Source organism: the organism of the source record quoted next, unplaced genomic scaffold, assembly GCF_019419815.1.
Source record: "Pyrus x bretschneideri cultivar Hongxiangsu unplaced genomic scaffold, Pyrus_bretschneideri_v1 Contig2, whole genome shotgun sequence".
NCBI lineage: Eukaryota > Viridiplantae > Streptophyta > Magnoliopsida > Rosales > Rosaceae > Pyrus > Pyrus x bretschneideri.
Genome location: NW_025999501.1, coordinates 11,899,491 through 11,922,328, shown reverse-complemented (window position 1 = coordinate 11,922,328; position 22,838 = coordinate 11,899,491). Strand labels below are relative to the sequence as shown.

Below are 22,838 nucleotides of genomic sequence, written 5' to 3'. Positions count from 1 at the left end.
AGTAACGAATGCCTCGTCAACACTTATAGTTTTCATAATACTTAATGATCTTTGATTGTATCTTTATTGTGCTGTTCACGTAAAGGACTTTTGGAGAATGTTGTGAATTGCGTTGCGCAAACCCATCCAATTCATTAACTTAAGGAAAACTTGACGGTTAATTTAAGCGGACCTAATTAATCCGGAGTGTTGAGTTTCATAATTTATCGAAAGACCAACTGAGAATCAATCTTGTATGCAAGTATAACATGTGTGGAGAAGAACCCCTTAGCTAGCATTCATTCCATATTTCATCACATTCATATTTAAATTCTACCTTTAAATTACAATTTGTGCATTTAATTTATTTTCGTCAAAATTTCAATCCCCCTTTACTTTAGTGTCCAATTTAGTTAGAAAGTGTCTTAGTTTGTGTTTATAAGTGTTTTGTATTCTTTGAGTCTTTTGATTTGTTTTAGTGTTTTAATGTTTGTTTTACATTTTTGAGTCAGTTTCCAAGTGATTTAGTAATCCCTCCTAATCCCCGGTTTAGAACGATCCCTACTTATACTTATACTACAATTGACAAAAAGAGGGTTTAATTTGTGCGCGTATAATTCTCGCATCACAACTCGTTAGGAAAATTGGAGCCGTGAGGTCCCATTCGAACAACGCATAGCTAGAGAGGGAGGGAGGACGAGAAATAGAGACTGGAATCAATAAAGAGTTTGACCAGAAATGAGAAAGAGACATGAATTGAGAGGTCTAAGAGGAAAAAAAGAGGGAGAGGGTGGGATGATGAGAGAAGAAGAAAAGAGTGGGACGGAAATGATAGGAAAAAATGAAGAAAAAGATAAGATCATAATAAAATATTAATAATTTATATATTAAATAATATAATATTATAATTTGTTATTATTCAGCTTCTTAGTCCAATACTGCATCAAACGCTTCACTAAGTTAGTCCAGTTTAGTCTAGTCCAAGCCAATCCAGCTTAGTCCTTGAAGCTAATCCAGTCCGAGATAGTCCGGCGCAACAAACGCCCCCTTAAAGTTATAATAATTATAGTCGTTGAATTTTCATCCAACGGCTTACACTCCTTGGTCATGAGAATCCTCATCCTTAGATCAAGAGAGGATCTTGATCCATCTGGGAGGACAATTTGTCAACTTCCCCGGATGTGTTTTTGTCTTTCATTTGTTTATTTTGTGCTTTTTTGCCAAAATGATCCCGATACCGATATAACTACTTATTTTAATCTTTGATAATAAAAATCAATAGAAATAGTCATTGAGCTTGTCCATTATAAATTGTTTTATTCATTCCTTGAAAAATCTATCAATATCTTCGTTAACTGGAGGAGTTGGTTTGACAAAATACTCTTAAAATTGTGATAACCGGTCGTTCATGTGACTATTTAACGAGGATATTGACAGATTTTTCAATGAATGATCAATATAATTTACGGTGGACAAAGATCACTTATATCGATTTTCATTATCAAGACCAATCTCATGAACCAGTTTAGTTAAAAAGCATTTATTTAATTGTCTAAAATTTGGATTATCTATCATTCTATTGTGTTACTGTCTTTCTTTTTGGACACAAAATCGTCTTGGAAAGACATGGAAGAAAAAACTAGGGTTGGGCACGGGCCGGGCCGGGCCCAAATTTGGAAGAACCGGACCTACCCGTTTTAAAATGTAACGGGCCGGGCCGGGCCGGGTGTAGGGATTTTAAGTTTGGGAACCGGACGTAACCCGACCCGTATCAAACGGGCCGGTTCGGGACGGGTCCACGGGTCCAATACTTTTTTTTTTTTTTTTTTTTTTTTTTTTTTTTTTTAACATCATTTCTACATCGATCTGCAACCCCCCGCGTCTCCAGAACCTCGACCTGTCCAACAACTCCCTCTTTGGTCCGCTTCAGAAAGACTACTTGAAGAACTGCAAGCAATTGCAGCGGCTGATCCTCGCGAGAAACAGATTCGACGAAGAAATTTCGGCGGGAATTTGGTCCAGCATGGAGAATCTAAACCAATTGGATCTCTCCTCAAACGAGTTAACTGGATCGGTGCTGAACGATTTCAGCGAGTTGAAGTCTCTGTCGAGCGCGCTCAACCTATCGTACAATCACTTCTCGGGAAAGATTCCGAAATCCCTCGGCGATTTACCCTTGACGGTGAGCTTGGATCTCCGAAACAATGGCGATTTACCCTCGACGGCGAAATCCCTCGGCCACCTCTGTAATCTGTCATTTCTGTTCTTGCACTTGCATCAATGGCGGGTTCGGGAACCAGGATTCGGATTCGGGCAACCCGGAAAAGGCAAAGAGGGGAAAAGGGGAGGGGGATCTCGTCGCGATCGACAAACCTGGACGAGCTGTTGAGGGCGTCGGCGTACGTGCTGGGGAAGAGCGGACTGGGGATCGTGTACAAAGTGGTGCTCGGGAATGGAATCCCGGTGGCGGTAAGGAGGTTGGGGGAGGGCGGGGATCAGAGGTATAAGGAGTTCGCGGCGGAGATTCAGGCGATCGGGTGGGTTGAAGTGTTGGAGAAAGGGTTGGAGTGTTGATTATAATATGAAACGGGCCGGTCGGGGCCCCGTTTTTCTAAGGTGTAGGAACCGGCCCGCCCCGTAAATAACCATGCCCCGGCCCGCCCCGGCCCGTTTGTTCCCAAAAAAAAAAGGACCCGGCCCGTACCCGCCCCGAACCTACACTACCCGCCCCTACCCGCGGTTCCTCTACCCGTTTGCCCACCCCTAGAAAAAACAAAGGAAAATTAATAAAAAAGGCTTGAAAACTTTGAGTTTTAATTATAAGGACAAAATAAAAGGTAAAGTGAATAATATCATGTGTTGACTTTTTAGTGTAAAAATATAATTTTTTTTTAAAGTGAACAATACTGCAGGCTTTTTATTAAAACTTCCAAAAAAAAACAAATGGTTTTCGTACCGCCGGCTTTCGCCATTGTTTTTAGTTTATTGCCGGCTTAGTCCCAGCTGTTGTGTTTTCCTGCCCTCTTCAGCTTCTTCTTCATAAACCTGCATCTTGTTTGTTCCTTTTGAGCAATCCGAATACGCTACATCTTTAGGGTTAGGATGAGTTTATCGGAAATAACCGAAGAGAAGGATGATGATGAGAGCGAGTTCTTCGTCGATCCAGAAACTCAGAAGGAGAGGATAAGGCGGATTATAGAGTATCAGAAATCTCTATATCGGTCTTCATCTTCTTCGTCTTCTTTGTCTTCCTCTTCTGCTTCCTGTTCCTCGTTTTCTTCAGCTCGGAGAAGTAGCAGTTTGTTAGGTTTGATGAAAGTAGGAAACACATCTTTGAGGAGATTGTTTGACATGGAGCATACGAGTTTGGCGAACCATTTCGAGGATTTCAGTGGCTCGTCGATAATTAAGCCTATCCTTCTATGGGGGAGTGATACGGATAATGAACACGAAACCCGTTACCCCTGGGAATCCATCAAGCAGTTTAGATCAATAAATCATTCCAGGATTGATGATGTACAGGATAAGTTTGCTTCAGATGGTAACTTGGGTGGAGATTATGGCTTTCGGGATAGGGAGGTAAGAATCGGCACCCGCAGGTTGACTAGGAAAAAGTCATTTAGAAGATTACCAGGATTTGGGTTATGGAGATGCAGAGGATTTAGATTTCGATTGAGATTAAGGCGGCTTAAGATTTTTTTTTGTAGAAGAAGATGTTGATATCAGCCTGCAGACTTGTAATACGAACCACATTTGTTTATATATAAAAGAAAAGGTTAAGCTCTATTAACATACTGAGACATGGAATGTCTTCCATAACTTGTTTACAGAATCTAACATTTACAAATAACAACCAAACAATGGGGCTAAAAACTCGAAATAAAAGAAGATTGATCGAAATTTGTATGATCGGGAAAAAAAACTGAATGAAAAAAAGAAAAGAATTGCCATAGCTCTAGCTCTTGAACCAAAGCTAATCCCAGAAACAGATAATTTCCAGTCTGCGGACTTCGTCGCTGATTGAAGATGCTTCACCGTTTATTTGCTTAAGATTCTTGATGAACTGTATATGTCGTTGCAAATGATGCAATTATTGGAGATTAATCTCTGCATAATGCTTCCTTCTTGGACTACTTCTCTGCTGCTTTGCTTGTTCCATAGGTGTACTCCGTAAGTCTCCCCGCTAAGCTGAAGCAGCTTTGCTTTTATCCATCGTAAATGAGCCGGGCTTCCCGGCTTTTTAAACAGCCCCCCGATCCTATTCCAGTCGACGGGGTAAAAGGCGAGAGGGGGTAGAATTGTGAAGTTATAACCGGGTCGGTTTTGCACCCTCAGGACCACTCTGGAGACCAGGTAGGGACCATTATGCCCCCATTTATTCCCATCAAAAGTCAGGGCAAATTCCTTCATGAACTTGTGCAGAAGGGGATGATTCGCATCAAAGATCAGAACTGCATTATTTAATCTGGTCCAGTTCTTCGAAACCGCATCCACACTTTGTGCACCGATCGAGTTTCTCAATCCTGAGAATGATTTCAAGACGATGAAGTCTGTGTCTAAATAAACACCTCCATACTTGTATAGAACTGCAAGTCTCATCAAATTCGACAGGTTCTGGGCTAATGGAATCTCACCGGGGTCTCTGTTGCCTCTCTTCATCCCAGCAAACCAGGTTTTTGCCGGTGTGTTGTTGAACAGAAATGACAAGTCCGGTGTCACAGCATGAACTTTGAACCCACTATCCTGCAGCGGTTTCAGAATTCTGTAGCCATGCTTGGAGTCCAGACTTCTCGAGATAATCATCAAACATCCGTGTGGGTGGGCTTTGAAGAGACTCTCCATAGTCAAGAACTCTCTGCTCCCAAAAGACCTTACTGGCGAAATCCATGTCATAAAGAACTGACCCTCACAATCCTTGTTAAAGAATTCCAGAACACGGCCATGGAATTGCTTTGCAGACTTGTCTGACTTGAGAATGTGAAATTCTGGCAGCTTGCTTCGGAACCAAGCAATTCTCTCTTCTTCTGTGACATTGAAAGGAGGAACAAGAGGCCTTGTGTTTTCTCTACCAACTTCAATGGTCTCTTCCTGCATGGAACGCAGGACTAAGCGACTTACATCAGAGTTGATCAGTCGGCCTGCAGAACTACGATCATAATTCTGCAGCAATGGAGAAATCGCTTCATTGTTCGACGCCAATGACTGTTCTGAGTCGCTATAGATGATACTATCGGTATGGACGATGAAGATGATTGCGACAATTGAAAGAGTGCAGAAGACGTGAAATTTGGCGAGGCTAAGTAGGCGGCTGTCGATTCGAGTCATGGTAATTGTCAGAGGAGTTGCTGCATGGGGAAAGAAGTGAAGTTGAAGAGATATAGCTCAAGAGGAACTTTCATGGCGAATAGATCAAAGTACTTGACGACAGACACGCTTATACAAAAGAAAGGTTGGTTGCAGGCTTTCTATAGTTCAATGTTTACTCTTTAGGCGTCTGGTGTTGAAGCATTCAATAATCCGAATTTTTGGTAATAGTCAAATGGGTAGCCGCCTCTAAAAGTATGGCCTGACCTTTGTATGGAATATGGTAATACATAATTAGGATCGTAAATGACTAGTTCGTTTAGCGGTCCTTTATTTTTACTTTGGTGAAGGATGTCAAGTTTAACTCACATCCAAATTGACACTGCAATACAAATGCATTCCACAAACCACCCTAAGGTTGCATCTATTAAACACTATTTCAGATGTCAGCAAGTGTGTTAATTTTGTATGTCTACGTAATTATTGTTTAATACAAATATGTGGCTCATTATGACTTGTCAAAGTATATTTGTATCTCCTAAAATTAATAAAAAAATATCGATGGTCCATCACATTTTCGATAAAAATATGGTGATGGAAACACGTTTTACAATAATCTTTATTTAATCATTTAAAAAAGCCAATAATCTTTGTTCATTGATTAGGGGAATTGCCCTATTGCTTTAATTTTCAATGACTTAGATAACAAGCTACCTTGCTATTTCTGACTAACCCATACTTTAGCATTGAAAATGTAATTTCATCAAACCATAAAGGGAGGGCCCTTCCGTGAAATTAAATTGTTTAACTAAGAAAATGGGGTGATCAAAATTATTGGATTATTTAACAACTTGGCCATGTTGTTGGTGTATTTATTTTCCTCATACGTCCATTTTTAGTGGACCTAGAGAGGGGGATACATTGCATAAGGTTTATAAAACAATGGACTTATGGAATTGTGTTGGGTCTTATTCCTTATTCTTTTGTCCACGTGGTTATTTTGGATAATTCATCTTTTTTCATTGGGTTGAAATGTTATTTATTCTAGTGGACAGAATATTGATTGTTCTGTTACTTACATACATTAGCTTTTCTTACCCGCAACGAAATCTGTTGTGTACAAATTCTTACACGTATACAATCATAAATATTTTTCTTTGTTATAAAAAACCATGACATGTGAGTAAAATTTTCCTTTTGTGTGTTACACAACATCTCTCATAGACATGATACAATCAATCTGTTTTGAGGTGTATAGAAATTCTTACATACAATTAAGAATATACACTCTTGTATTTACATCTGTCATCAAGTGAGACATCATTTAATAGTACATTGACAAATGAAGTGATGCAGTTAAATTTTTCTTTATTACGAAAAACTGTAACATGCAAATATTTTCCCCCGATTACACAAAACCTCTCCAACTATATGATAAAAATAACGATTTTTTCATACCTCGTCATCCACATTAGTAGAAGGTAAAACCTGTACAAGTGGTTTAAAGAATAATGTTTAACACTACTATTTTTAACATGGTGATTTATGTTTCAGATAGTATGTTGAAGGGGTTTTTTCTGTTACTGAAATAAAAACTAAAAAAATTAAAGCGTGCACATAATTACAATATAATTTGTTAACTAATTTGATCCATGCAGTACTACTTGTCAACTATTTTGATTTTCTCACTAATTAGTATAGTATTTATTTTTCTTCATTTTATTTATCGATCAAGAGATCGCATGCAACATTTGGAACATGTAGCAAAATTATTCAAGTCTTAGTTTTAAGCAACGCACGTAATCGCATATGAAATGTAATTAAAATATATAGTGCCAGCAGAAAATTACGTATATATGATTCGATTCAAGGGTTGGGTCCATGCAACTTGTGACTTGTTTTGCATTGGGGATTAAGATAATCCTTACAAATTATTCCGTGATTACTTGGCTGATTCAGGTTAATATTTTACGTTATATGGTAGATAAAGTGTCTTTATTAACGATATTTTTTATTACATATATAATGTATTAGATAAGGTATGTACTCGGTCGTGCTAAAACATTGTTTACTTTTTTAATCAGTGATGTAGTTGTTGTAACAATTTCTTATGAGTTGAATCAAAATGGATGGGGTCTTGGAATATTAGCTCCTAGTCCTGGTTTAGTAGAAAGTAAAAAAAGCTTTATGGCATTAGTAGAAGTGAAAATGTTAAAATGAAAAGATTGCTAGCACTTTTTTTAACGTAAGAAATCCGCATGATTCAGAAACATTCTAAGGTTGTACGTGTACAATTGATCATGAAGCTCGTCAAAACTTAAGTGCAAGAACGACTCCCAACTTTGATTATTATGCGGGGGCACTCTAGGCAGTTGTACCTCGTAAAATTCTCAATAGAGAATAATTATCTGATGTAACAGTTCTAGAAGGTAGACAAAGTTACAAATTTTGCTTGATTTATCGAAAAAAACTAGTATCTAACCCAAAAGTCAATATCAGTAGGAACATCAATTTTGCGTGTACAACATGATCACTAATAATTAAACATAACCCCCTAATTATTGTATAATATGACCAAATAACTGAACTGTTAATATGTGGAAATGTTGAACAAACTAGAAATGGTTCTTAATAGCAAATGAAAAATTAAAAATGCACCAATAATACCCCTATATTATGGTGGGGATTCAATCTCCACCTTGATTGTAACATCCCACATCGTTCAGATGAGTGGATCCTGTAAGCCTTATATGTATATTCTCATCTCTACCTAGCACGAGGCTTTTTGGGAGCTTATTGGCTTCGGGTTCCATCGAAACTCCGAAGTTAAGTGAGTTGGGGGCGAGAGCATTCCCATGATGGATGACTTACTGAGAAGTTCTTGTGTGAGTTCCCAGAAACAAAATCGTGAGGGCGTGGTCGGGGCCCAAAGTGAACAATATCGTGCTATAGTGGAGTCGAGCCTGGGATGTAGTGGGAGCCCGGGCTGGGATGTGACATTGACTGGCTCTGAGATATTAGGACCCTAAATAGAAGGTAGTAAATGGGCCTTTGTATAAAAAAAGTCATGCTACAAAGCTAATTTATATGTCTATAGTTTTATTCATAAAAAAGTTCTAAATAGAGTATCATTACTTGAGTTATAGTTGAAATCAACAAAAAATCAAGAAATAAATAAATAAAAACAAAATTTAGAGCAAAGCTGGCAAAATCAAACTAAAAAAATAAAAGTGATTTCTCTTATGCATGCATGTTATATTTCTCTTATTCACATGCAAAACCTATAAAATTTCCCAAAGATGAAGTGTTTGGGCCACCAACCAAGTTGGTACATATGTAGATGATATCATCTTTCCTTACTGATTCCCCTCTTCACTAACATATAAGAGCATTCCCACCGTAGCAAATTGCTCGGGGGACAGCCTCCAAAACAAAGGCCCGAGGGCCGGTGGTTGGCCTCCAGAGTGAGGCAGCCCGGTGGAAGGGGGAGGCCCGAGCAAAGGGCCCGTGAGGGATTGCCAGCCCTTGAGCCCGAGTTGGTTGTGACGCAAGGCTGACGCCAGGGTGGCGTCAGCGTATTATTTAATTTTTTTTGTGTCAGGCGCGTGCACCCCACCCGCGCGTGGGGGCGCGTCCCGACACAATAATCAGAAAAAAAAAAGGGTTTTGTCAGTTACCGTTGGGAAGCCACGTGGCTTCCCACGGTGCATTAGATCCTAACGATCACTTAATGTGGACCGTTAGATCTCAACGGTAAAAAAAAAAAAAAGTGTCAGATTTAATATCCACCGTTCGATCTGAGATCAACGGTGGATATTAAAATGCTTTATAAATTAAAAAATAAATGAAAAAATAGTTTAAAAAATCTGAAAAGTTACCGTTGTGACACGTGGCACAATCTGGAGCGTTGGAATTCAAATTTTTTTATATCCAACGGCAGAGATTAATTAATTGAATAAAAATTTAAAAAAATTGTAAAAAATGCAAAAAAATTCAAAAAATATCTGAAAAATCTGAAAAAATTGTAAAAAAAATTGTTTTTACTTTTCTATAAATACCTTCTCATTATCATCTACCTTCACAACAATTTCATATTTTCTCAACTACTTTCAATCACATTCCTTTCTTTGTCTCAAAGTTTGAATCCATTTTTTTTCAACAAAATGACCACTGGTGCAGGTACGAATTGGTCGCTTATTGAAGATGTTGCGTTGTGTACTAGCTGGGTTGAAGTTACTCATAGTTCGCTTACGGGTAATGAGTTGCAGTTGCGAGAAATGTGGAGTCTTATTCATACCAATTTTCTTGAGAAAATTAGTGGGAAAAGAACCAATGAATCGATGTCTAGTCGTTGGAAATTACTTAGCCAATCGTTTAGTACGTGGAGAGACGCTTTGGCACAAGCTAGTAGTAATATTCGAAGTGGGGAAAATTACTCGGATATGGTAACAAGATATTATTATTTATTGTTTGTATTATTTATTTGTTACGTACAAAATTTATTATTTATTGTTACTTATTTGTTACATTATAATTATGTTGTTTGTTACATTATAATTATGTTGTTTGTATTATTAATTTGTTTGTTACATTATAATTATGTTATTGTTACTTATTTGTTACATTTATTTGTTACATTATAATTATGTTGTTTGTATTATTTATTTGTTACTTATTTTCATTAAAATTAATGTATAATATCACTTACATTAAGAAAAAAATATGTGTATATTTAAGGTTAAAATTATTTACTAAACTTGGAACTCTAGCCCCATGTTATGATTAACATGACATATATATATATATATATATATATATTTGCTTGTTATGATTAACATGACATATATATATATATATTTATTTGTTAATTATTTTCATTATTTACTAAACTAGAAGCCTTCTTACTTATTTTCATTATCTTTGTTACTTATATATATATATATATATGTATATATTTGCTAGTTACTTATTTTCATTATAATTATTTATTTGTTACTTATTTTTATTGTGTAGGAACTTCAAGCACAAGCTTGGTACGCTGCCAAAACCAAAAGCAAAAATAAATCATTCAACCGGTGGGAATGTTGGAATATTGTCAAAGATTGTTCTAAATTTAGAGTTGTGCCAGTTGGTCCAGAAGTGCACATGAACAGCACCCCTCTACACTCTACACCCGATCATGAGAGAGCAGATGATGCAGAAGAAGTGCCCGAAACGTCCCTCCCTGAACAAGCGTCGGGTTCGACCCGTTTTCCAATTAGGCCTCAAGGTAAGAAGGCTTCAAAGAGAAAAGGGAGTGCTTCCAAGAACGATTATGCAAAGTTCATGGAAGAACTTGCTCGCCAAGGTGAATTGACTTTGGCGAGGGAACTGGCGAAAGATGAGGCTGATAAGGCTGATAAGGCATCAAAAGCAGCAGCTGTTGAGAGAAAATTTTATGCTAATGAGAGAGAAAGAGAGCTACTTAGGCAAGAAAGGGAACATGTTAGAGAAGAAAGACGAGCTCAACAAGATCGTGAGATTATGAACATGTCTTTAGAAGGGAAGTCTCCAAATTCTAAATTTTTTTGGAAGTCAGAGAAAGCGGACGTGATGCGAAGGAGGCGTGCAAGAGAAACAATAGCAAGCCAAGGTGGTTCTAGCACCGCAAGAGAAGATCATCCTAGCACCACAAATTGGTTAAGTGATGATGAATAGAGTACTTTTTGTAATCGGAGCCCATAATTTTCCAATCACTTTGGGTTGTAATTTATTATTTATTGTTTGTATTATTTATGTTGTTTCCATGTTCATGAATATTTATTCAAATTAATTTGGTAAGTTATTTATATTAAGAATTAATTTGGTAAGTTATTTAATTTGGTAAGTTATTTATGTTGTTAAAAGTACATTAAAAGTCCATCGTTCTAATTAAAAGTCCTTTACATAGATTACATATACTAAGAATTACATAAACATAAACATAAAAAAATTACATAAACATAAACATAAACATACTAAGAATTACATATACTAAGAATTACATAAACATAAACATAAAAAAATTACATAAACATACCAAATAATAAAACACACCAAATAAAATAACATAAACATACCAAATTCAAAATAACACACTAAAATGAACTTAATTATCTTCAGCTTGTTTCAATGCCCACTGGTGCTCTATCAAGTCAATTTGTCGGGCATTGTGCATGTCTAGCATTTGAAATGCAGTATATCGTTGAATGAGCCTTTCATTGTAACGTCCATCCCTTTGTAATGGCTCATGTTGCACGGGCTCATCGGTGGCGTCATGAGCACAATATATACGTGTTCTTGAATTGTTCATTGGGTCTGGCTCATATTCATCAACAGCTTCATAATCGTACTCATCTTCCACAATCATGTTGTGAAGAATGATGCACGTCATCATGATGGATCGAAGCGACTCTACATCAAACAATCTGGCAGCACCCCTGACAATCGCCCAACGAGCTTGGAGGATACCAAAACAACGCTCCACATCATTCCTGCACCCCTCTTGACAGCTTGCAAAGTGTTTTTCCTTGGCACTCCGCGGACGTGGCACTGTTTTGACAAATGTTGACCAGCGCGGGTAGATGCCGTCAGCTAGGTAGTATGGCCCGTCGTACATACGTCCGTTGACCTCATATGTAACTTTTGGTGCCTTTCCTTGCAGGACATCGTTGAACACTGGGATTGGGTAAGGACGTTGATGTCATTTTGAGCTCCCAGGACCCCAAAAAAGGCGTGCCAAATCCATGTATCAAAAGATGCCACTGCCTCCAGAATGATACTTTTTGCCCCTTTTCTGTCCCCGTAAGCGCCTTGCCATGCACTTGGACAGTTTTTCCACGTCCAGTGCATACAATCAATGCTTCCAATCATCCCAGGAAAGCCACGCATCTCCGCCTTCTTCAACAGCCACTCCAAGTCCATGTGTGTGGGTTTGCGGAGGTACTCAGCGGTGTAGATAGATTCGATTGCTCCGCAAAACCTCATCAGGGACTCAAGAATGGTTGATTGCCCCATCCTCGTTATCTCATCCACTTGGTCTGCAGATGCTTCATATGCAAGCATCCGCAAGGCAGCAGTAATTTTTTGCTCCGGCAGTAGACCCATATCACCAAAAGCATCTTTTTTTTGCACAAAATAAGAATCATGGTTGCAAACAGCAATCATGATTTTGTTGAACAAATGTCGTTCCATTCTAAAACGACGTCTAAAGTACGTATCAGGGAATGCACTATTAGGAACAAAATAATCATCCAAGAGTTCCATACCTCGTCGTTGCCTGCTTCTATCAAGGTTTCCGGAATGGCTGGGCCTGCAGATCTGAGCCGCAGCTTGGATGACTCGACGGGAATGTGAGGCTCTGCCCCTTCTTACGTCGTCATCTCTCATTTGATGCTCCTCATCTTCTTCCCTCTCATTTCTTACCCCCTGGTGATTGAACATTGATTCTGATTGGTTAAACAAGTCTTCCTCTTCCTGATTCAATTCCCACATCATCCTTGAGGAAGAAGAAGAAGACATTGAAAGAAAGAAACAGAAACTATGAATATTGATACTGATTTTTGTGAATAAGGAAGCAGAAATTATGAATAATGATAGAGATCTTGAGAATTTTGGTGTGAGATTTGTGAAGATGGATGGTGGATTATATAGAGGATTCAGAAAGGATTAGGTTCTGCATAATGCCACGTGGCATGCCGTCATTCGTTAAAAATCTGATGGAAATCTATCATCAAAGATTGTTAACAGATTATGACACGTGGCATGCCGTCATTCGTTTAAAATCTGATGGAAATCTATCCTCAAAGATTGTGAACCGATTATGACACGTGGCGCGACGTGATTGGTTAATAATCTTATCAGAAATCCATCACCAATCATTGTATTATTTTGTATTATTTAATAATACTTAGGATAATGACACGTGGCGCAACGAGAACGATTAAAAATCTTATCCGATATTACATTTAAAATTATTTTGTATTAATTTTATAAATAAAAAAAATATTAATATTTTATTGCCTATTGCCAAGGCTATAGAAGTGTAACGGTGGAGATGCAAAGTCTATTGCCAGGGCTACTTACTGTTCATTAAGGGCAATTACTGTTCATTAGGTGGATTGAATAGTGTATTGCCAGGGGGAGGGCTCCAACGCTGGAGTTGCTCTAACAATTTGACCTATTTACACTATCGGTTGTTTTAAAAAAAAAAATGTCACTATTAATGTAGAGAGCTGTTCTGTGACCTTTTGAGAACAATAATATTTGCCAAATAAAAAGAAGCTTAAGATAACAAAGAGAGAGAGAGAGAGAGAGAACGCGCTTAAACTTCTTTTTCATTGGCAATTATTATTTTATACATTAGAGCATCTTCAATAGAAGTCTTTATTTAAGGACTTCCACCATCATTTTTGAGTACTCATTTAAGGATTTAAAGAGAATCTTTGTGTCCCTAAAGAAATATTGCTTCCAACGGGAGAATCCTTATAGTAGAATCTCTAAATTTGAAGTTTTTATGATTTTATGTGACAATTTGATTAGATGCACAATTTTTATTTATACATTTTTTAATTAATTAAACAATAAAATTAAAAGAAAAACTAATGAAAAGAATTTCAAAATTTTAGATTTTAACCAAAAATCATGTAATAACTTTATGTAATTAGAACAAACCCCAATATCAAATCAATCCAATAAAAGGGCCCAAGCAAAGTAATTTATTGAGATTCCGATTTTACCCCCTAACGTCTTTTATTGGCCCGTTTATTTTTGTCCGTCCCCTTGGACTTGAAGGAGAAAAGCTGATTCACTTCAGTTGGCGTTCCCCAACGCCCGTGATTCCATGAAATTCAATCCATTGCTGCTTCTGCTGTTCTGCTCGCGAACCCTAAATCCCAAACTCCTAAGCCCAAATCAGATGGGCAGCAAAAGCAAAAGCAAAGAGAAGAAAACAGTTGGAGGACTCAATCGACGACGATAAATTACTTTGGTTGATTAGATTTGCTGTACACGTTCTTCTTAGACAGGGTGTGCTTGGTATTAAGGTGCAGATCATGCTCGACTGGGATCCTAAGGGAAAGCAGGGACCCATGACTCCATTGCCTGATTTGGTGATCATCCACACCCCCAAGGAAGAACAATATCTTCTAGTTCCACCCGAAGAAATCGACATAGAGCCAGTTCTGGTTCCAATAGCTTAAATTGAGTTTTGATTCATTTGTAAACTTATAGATATAGGAAAGGAATTGGTTGTCCTTTTCTGCTTCGATTTTCAGCGCATGATCTTGTTTACTAGTCTACGGATTTAAAAATTAGTATTGAAATAAATGGCTAAGCAATATGACAATGGGGTTCTGCCAATTTATGACAGCCTTTTCTTCTTCTTTTTTTTCTTTTTTTTTTAATATTCAGTTTTCACAAGAAAACATGAGATGAACAAATGGTGTCTTGTAGCTATTAGAATTTGCAATTGAAACATATTCTTTTGCAATAGAATCAATAATTTGCAACCTTAGTTCATTTTTCGCGTTTGTGCAAAACTACACCAGTACTTTTGTAACACCATTGAATGAAATTCTATGTGTTGCATCTATAGATGCTCTGAAATTGTGTTTTTGTTTTAGAAACAGACAGTGTTCAATTTAAGAAATAGTGATGGTATCCATGTTTAGTTCTAGAAATAATCAATGTTCAGTTTAAGAGACAATATTTATGAAACTATAGAAAAATTACCCACACTATTTCAAAAAATTGAATCAAAATTACACACATTATTTCTGGAAGATAACAAAATAAACACTATTTTTGAAACAATGGCAAAATAATCCACACCATTTTTGAAATTGAAACAAAATAACCCACACTATTTCTGAAACTACAGCAAAATAACCCATATTATTTTGGAAACTGAACCAAAATTACTCATATTATTTCTAGAACCACAACAAAATAACTCACACTATTTCTAAAACTAAACCATAATAACCAACACTATTTCTTGAAGGGAACAAAATAAACAATATTTCTGAAACTACAGCAAAATAACCAACACTATTTCTGAAATTGAACCAAAATAACCAATATTATTTCTGGAACTACAACAAAATTACACACTATTTTTGAGGGAAAAAAAACTGAACTAAAACAATCCACACTATTTATAAAAGAAAATAAATTTCTGAAACTACCACAAACCTACACCATTTATGAAATTGAACCAAAATAGCTCACACTATTTCTAGAACTACAGAAAAATAATCTACACTATTTTCTAAAACTGAAACAAAATAATGCACACTATTTTTAGAATAACAACAAAATATACATCTATCTCGTAGATGATAGATTATATGTTTTTTCTATAAAATAAATGAATATGATTTGAATTAATTAATTAATTCATCTTTTAGCCCGTGAAAAATCCGATGTTGATCCCTTGAAGGCCAAGGGAAAATAAGCAACATTTGAGCCGTAATTTCCAGGGGAAAGAAAAAGTAGATGAATGAGTCTATTTATCTCCAAAGTGGTTCATCTAACACTAAGATAGGACCCGCATCAACCCCAAGACTAGAAGAAACCGATGAAGGGCTTAAAATACGTAGGCCGGTGGCTAATATGTGTTGGAGGTCGAACTTCATCTTCCTCTTGTAAAATCGGATCCACTTATCTTGAAAGTTGTCTATCCACTCCTCGAGAAATTTTTCTAGATGATGGGTACATTGACCGAGCTGGAGTTCCCCTCTAGTGATGCCAAATATCCATCTGCTTTTGTTTCATAAAAATCAATTAAATAAAAACAAAAAAAATTCAGTATACTCGGAATATGAATAAATACGTTATATATCGTTATCAAGTGAAGAGAGACTCAAATAAATAAATAAATAAATAATTCATTCATTTGTATAATAACATATGACGTACCGTTTTGTATTCCGAGAATGATAAAAATATCAATATCAAATCAAGTAATAAAAAGTAGAAATTTAGGAGAAATTTACAATTTCCTATTCCACGGCCAATTTGTTTGTTTCTAAGTTGTATTTGCTGCTAACTCACCAGCCACAAGGGTGGTTCTTGGAAATTGAGTTTCAGTCTTGTGCGTGTGGAAGTTGATGATCAAGCACACCATCCGGCACCGCGGGCTGCAGCGGCGCAAGTAGAACCGTAAGTATCGTGACCGATGGTGGAGTCTTTGCCTTTGGGCACGGCATCTGCACTGGAGAACATGATGGCTGAGATAACTGTTGGTATTTGACAGTTTACTAACTCAATACCAAAATATGTGGGTGATAAGTTTACAAACTCTATCACACCTCTTTCACTTTGCACTCTCAAATAAAATTGGACAAAGAAATAGAGAAAGGAGGGAAGCAACAAGCTTTGATAAAACACTTGGACTTTGATATATGAAAAGAGAGTTTACAAACTCTATAGCTTACAAGCTTAAAATGAGAATGAGAAATGGGATTTTGATGGGATGATTTACAATGCTTGAGAACTTGGGTATTTATAGCAAACCAAATGATTAAACTAAGATTATTTATTACCACACAAAACACATTAATTGCACCTAATAATTTTTATTCAACCATACCTAACATTGCCTAACTTTCAATGCCTAACTTTGACATTGATTTTCAACAATAGCAACTTGTTTTGATTTGAATTTCCAACACACCTCCTCAAATCAAAACGCCTTCATTCCTAGCATTTCACGCAGTAGCCGGAATGTTTCAATTGGCAATGGCTTTGTGAAGATGTCTGCCACTTGTTCCTTGGTGTGACAGTAGACAAGTTCAATTGTCTTTTGCTTCACATGGTCCCTTAGAAAATGGAACCTGGTATCAATGTGCTTGCTCCTTCCATGTTGAACAGGATTTTTTGCAAGTTTGATTGCAGACACATTATCTACGTGAATCACAGTCGATTCCACTTGTGGATGACACACTGACTTCAACAGATTTCTTAACCAAATTGCCTCACACACGGTTGAGGCTACAGCAACATACTCGGCTTCACATGATGACAAAGCAACAATTGATTGCTTCTTTGAAGTCCATGAGAAAGCTGTTGATCCTAGAAAAAACACATAGCCAGTTGTGCTTTTCCTTTCATCTTGGTCACCTCCCCAATCACTATCTGAATAACCAAATAATTTTGCATCTTCACCAAAATTATAAAATAGACCATAGTTTAGAGTACCTCTTATGTACCTCAAAATTCTCTTGGCGGCCAGCCAATGAGACTCCCTTGGTGTTTCCATGTATCGACTCACGAGTCCAACACCATAAACTATATTAGGTCTTGTGATTGTAAGGTACCTTAGGCTTCCAACGAGGCTTTTGTACACTGTTGAGTTTACAAACTCACTCTCTCCTCCTTTGGACAGCTTCAATCCAGTTGCGACTGGGGTATTGACAGTGTTGCACTTGTCCATATTGAACTTCTTCAATATGTCTCTCATGTACCTTTGTTGAGAGATGTAGATACCATCACTTTCTTGCTTCACTTCTATGCCAAGAAAGTATGACATTAATCCATTGTCAGTCATCTCGAATTCACTGAACATGGATTGCTTGAACTCATGGAACATTGCCTCATTGTTTCCTGTAAACAATAAATCATCTACATAGAGACAAATAATTAAGAACTCCCCTTTTTCACCATTCTTCATGTAAACTGAATGCTCGTATGGACATTTCTGAAATCCATTTTGGTGAAGGTAGTTGTCGATCCTTGAGTTCCAAGCTCGTGGTGCTTGCTTGAGGCCGTACAAAGCCTTCTTCAAACGATACACCTTATCTTCTTCTCCTTGTACTTGGAAGCCTTCCGGTTGTTCCACGTACACTTCTTCCTCAAGTACTCCATTAAGGAAGGCTGACTTGACATCTAGTTGATAAATTTTCCATTTATGATGTGCGGCAAAAGAGATTAGCAATCTTACCGTGTCAAGTCTCGCAACTGGAGCATAGACTTCATCATAGTCCACTCCATACTTCTGTTTGTAGCCCTTTGCTACAAGCCTTGATTTGTATCGATCCACACTCCCATCTGCAGTGCGTTTGATCTTGTAAACCCACTTGACACCAATAACCTTCTGATTTGGTGGGAGCTTTGTCAGCTCCCAAGTGTCATTCTTCTCGATGGCATGGATCTCTTCTTCCATGGCTTTCTTCCAACAATCTTCTTCCACAGCTTCATTGAATGAGAAAGGCTCGTGGTCTGCATACAAGCAGAAAAGGTTGGTTTCTTCTTCTTCTTCTTGTCCATAAATCTCTGTGAGATTCCTTAACCTCACTGGAGTTGAGGAGCTGCTTTCCTCACTAGATGTAGGACCACTCCTTGCAATTCTGTGCACTGGAGTTGTTGTGATTGTTTGAGCAGGTTGTTGCTCAATCGGTGGTACAACTTCTGGTTCTTCAAAATCAGTGGAGACGATCTTCTCTTTACTGACTTCTTTGTTGTTCCACGTCCATGTCTCTTCCTCACTGAAGATGACATCTCTACTAACCACTAGTTTGCCAGTTAGTGGGTTGTAGAGCTTGTATGCCTTGGACTCTTCACTATAGCCCACAAACACACATTTCTCACCTCTATCATCAAGTTTCCTCCTCTTGGCTTCTGGAACTTGAGCATATGCAACACACCCAAAAATTCTTAGGTGTGTAACATTCGGCTTGTATCCACTCCAAGCCTCTTGTGGTGTCATCCTCTTGACACTCTTTGTTGGACATCGATTCAACAAATAAATCGAACAAGCTACAGCTTCTGCCCATAACTCTTTTGGCAAATTCTTCTCCTTAAGCATGGACCTTGTCATGTCAAGGATGGTTCGATTCTTTCTTTCGGCTATCCCATTTTGCTGTGGGGTGTAGGCAGCAGTAAGTTGATGCCTAATTCCTTGCTCCTTGCAGTATGCTTGGAAAGCATTGGAGGTGTACTCTCCACCTCTATCTGATCTCACAGCCACAAGCTTGTGGTTACTTTCTGCCTCTGTGAGTGCCTTGAACTCCTTGAAAATTTTTAGGGCAGCTGACTTCTCCTTGAGAAAATAGACCCAAGTTTTTCTACTGAAATCATCAATGAAGGTAATAAAATACCTATTTCCTCCATAAGACATGGGATCCAATGGACCACATATATTTGTGTGCACCAACTGCAGTGGTGCCTTTGCTCTCCATGTATCACCAACAGGGAACGATAGTCGTGCTTGCTTGCCAAGCACACAACCTTCACATACTTGGCGTGTGGCTTCAATCTGGGGTAGACCACGAACCATTCCTCCACTTGACAGCAACTTTAGGCCATTGAAATTAAGATGGCCAAATCGAAGATGCCATTTCCATGACTCATCTTCCATTACACCGATGTTGCAGCTTCCAATCTTTGTGTTCAAATTCAACGGAAACATCCGGTTCTTTGACATTCGAACACGTGCAATAAGCTTTCTCCTTGCATTCCTGAGAGTGAGAAGCATGTTCTCCATATGTATAATGTACCCTTTCTGGAGCAGTTGACCAATGCTCAGAATGTTGCTCTTCATACCTGGTATGTAGTAGGTATCGGAGATGTATTCTTCTCTTCCATCCTTCTGAATGATCTTGATCTTCCCTTTGCCTTCAACTGGCAACTTTGAGGAGTCACCAAGACTTACAGATCCATAGGCCCCTTCTTTGAGTTCGGCAAAAAACTCCTTCTTTCCACACATGTGATTGCTTGCACCAGAGTCCAAATACCAAACATCTTGTTGGCTACTGGAATCATGGTGTGCTAGTAAGACTGTAAGTTCTTCATCGGTATTTCCACTTGATTCTGCCATGTTGACATGCTCACCATTTTTATGTGAACATTCATTGGCATAATGTCCATATTGCTTACAGTTGTGACACTGGATATGCGCCTTTCCTCGAGTAGATCTCCACTCCTGAGACTGACCTTGATTTTGTGCATAGCCTCGACCTCTTCCTCGGGCTCGTCCTCAGCTACGGTTGGATGGGCTCCCACGACGTGAGTTCCACTGCCCACGACCTTTATTTGGTTTGTCAATATTCAACTTTGACTCCAAAGCTTGCTCTAGCGTTGTGGGGCTTGCATTCTTCTGAATGCGTTGCTCGTGAACTAGGAGGGATCCTAGTAGCTCTTCTGCGCTCATCACCTCCAAATCCTTGGATTCCTCAATGGCAGTCACCACATGCTCAAACTTAGATGTGAGTGACCGGAGTATCTTCTCCACAACTCGTACTTCATCGAGTCTCTCGCCATTTCTCCTCATCTGATTTACTATCACAATGAGCCTTGAGTGATAGTCGGAGATGCTCTCCCCTTCATTCATATGAGCAGTTTCAAAATCTGCTCGAAGTGATTGTAACCTCACTTTCTTGACTCGATCTACTCCTTTGTAGATTGTACTGAGTGTATCCCATACTTGTTTGCTCGTTGTTGCTTCTGCAACCTTCTCGAACGTTGAATCTTCCAAACCCTGGTATAGAAGATACAGCGCCTTTTGGTCCTTCTTTCGTAAGTCCTTGAGAGTGTTCCTTTGATCCGCAGTAGATACGGCTTCTTGCTCGGCAGTGGGTACAACATACCCACTACTGACAACTTCCCATAGCTCCTGTGATCCAAACAATGCTTTGAATTGGATGCACCATCTTTCATAATTTTCTTTCTTCAATGTGGGAACTTGGAGTTGCACTAAGTTGGACGCCATAACTGCTGCACCTACCAGAATGGTATTCTGGCTCTGATACCAATTGTTGGTATTTGACAGTTTACTAACTCAATACCAAAATATGTGGGTGATAAGTTTACAAACTCTATCACACCTCTTTCACTTTGCACTCTCAAATAAAATTGGACAAAGAAATAGAGAAAGGAGGGAAGCAACAAGCTTTGATAAAACACTTGGACTTTGATATATGAAAAGAGAGTTTACAAACTCTATAGCTTACAAGCTTAAAATGAGAATGAGAAATGGGATTTTGATGGGATGATTTACAATGCTTGAGAACTTGGGTATTTATAGCAAACCAAATGATTAAACTAAGATTATTTATTACCACACAAAACACATTAATTGCACCTAATAATTTTTATTCAACCATACCTAACATTGCCTAACTTTCAATGCCTAACTTTGACATTGATTTTCAACAATAGCAACTTGTTTTGATTTGAATTTCCAACAATAACAACAAAGGTGGCCAGAGCTGCCCACAACATCACAACAACTGCTGCACTTCCGCCGCTTAAACCACCCTTCAGCTCTTTCCACTCTCTCATATGAATTGATAAACTGCAACCTCCTACCTTCTCTCTTAGAAATGGCTGATAAGGCTTTTTCTATGAAGCTGACCAACAGATATCGAAAAGACGTCTTTTATTTCCTTCCAGTTGTTCTCATATATTCTGACTGGTGGCTGACGGGCTTGGGTTAGGCTCCGTTAGGGGTAAATTATGGAAAACAATATTTTATTGCGGGTAGGGTTAAATATGAATAGTTTTGTTCTTATGATTTAATTTCAAGCTTTTTTGGTTAAATAAAAATTTAGGGTAGTGTTTGGTTACAAAAAAGGTGGTCCAAACTTCTTTCATTAAAACTCTCAAAATTAAAAACATTAAAAGTATTACAAGCTTTAATCAAGATTGTGTGGTCTGTTTTCTACTCAAGGTTGTGTCCATATAAAGTCTCCAAATGTGAGTACATATATTATGTATCCAGTGAGTCCCTATACTTTAGGGACTCACTTTCTGATTCATTAGAGATTTATTTTATCCTTATATTTATTTTATAAATATTTATTATGATGATTGTTCTTACTTAGGGATTCCACTGAAGATGTACATAATTGAAACTCTTCCTACCAGTGCCACCTTTAACATGTCACCCCCAGGACCAGCCAAATATAATAAATCTTGGTTTATAATTTTATAGTTGGTGAACAATTTAATACAAAAGCCAAAAAAAGGCATGGACCATAGTGCAGTTTTTACCATCTTAAATCTACCTCCAGAAATGATCTCAGTTCTTATTCTTATTCTTTGGTCAAGCGGAGGACTTTGTATGTCTATACTCTGGGAGAAGGATCCACGCCGGATCCTTTTCCTAGGGATCAAGTGATCTCACCTGTTTATCGTACATTGTGTGATCAGTTTTCGTTAAGTACTATTCATATTTAATATTAAATTTTAAATTTTGAAATGTTTTCTGACCATACGATGTACAATGAACATGTGAGATCACAGGATCCCTAGGAGAAAGATCCTCGCCGAGGATCCTTTTCCTATACTCTAGTCCTTTTGTATTTGTACTAATGTAAAAACTGATATACGACAAAATATGGATCCATTCTGATGAAGAAAGATAAAAAAAATAAAGTATTTAAAATTTTGAAAAATAAGGATTAAAGTTCAGAAATATTGAATTCAATCTATATGGTGACAGAAAAGGCATTAAGAAATATTTTGGTGTCAGAATTAGGCATTTAATAGTCAATCGATATAAGGACATATTATACGCTCAATTCTAGCACCAGATA

At 37.8% G+C, this 22,838-nt stretch overlaps 2 protein-coding genes and 1 long non-coding RNA gene across 3 annotated transcripts; 1 reads left to right on the top strand and 2 right to left on the bottom strand.

The window, feature by feature from the left end:
* The first annotated feature begins 2,002 nt into the window (after positions 1-2,002).
* Positions 2,003-2,486, top strand: LOC125476863. Its single transcript, XM_048583431.1, has 2 exons — positions 2,003-2,161; positions 2,280-2,486. Exons 1-2 carry the CDS (start codon positions 2,003-2,005, stop codon positions 2,484-2,486), a joined length of 366 nt encoding a protein of 121 aa, XP_048439388.1.
* A 1,255-nt stretch (positions 2,487-3,741) lies between these two features.
* LOC103936603 (uncharacterized protein At4g19900-like) lies at positions 3,742-5,723 on the bottom strand. The gene is made up of 2 exons (XM_009346449.3): positions 4,614-5,723; positions 3,742-4,502 (listed from the first exon to the last, which is right to left on the bottom strand). Exons 1-2 carry the CDS (start codon positions 5,302-5,304, stop codon positions 4,018-4,020), a joined length of 1,176 nt encoding a protein of 391 aa, XP_009344724.1. The 5' UTR covers positions 5,305-5,723; the 3' UTR covers positions 3,742-4,017.
* A 9,640-nt stretch (positions 5,724-15,363) lies between these two features.
* Positions 15,364-16,678, bottom strand: LOC125476642. Its single transcript, XR_007257965.1, has 2 exons — positions 16,299-16,678; positions 15,364-16,065 (listed from the first exon to the last, which is right to left on the bottom strand). It is a non-coding gene; the product is annotated as an uncharacterized LOC125476642 (long non-coding RNA).
* Between the last annotated feature and the right edge of the window lie 6,160 nt (positions 16,679-22,838).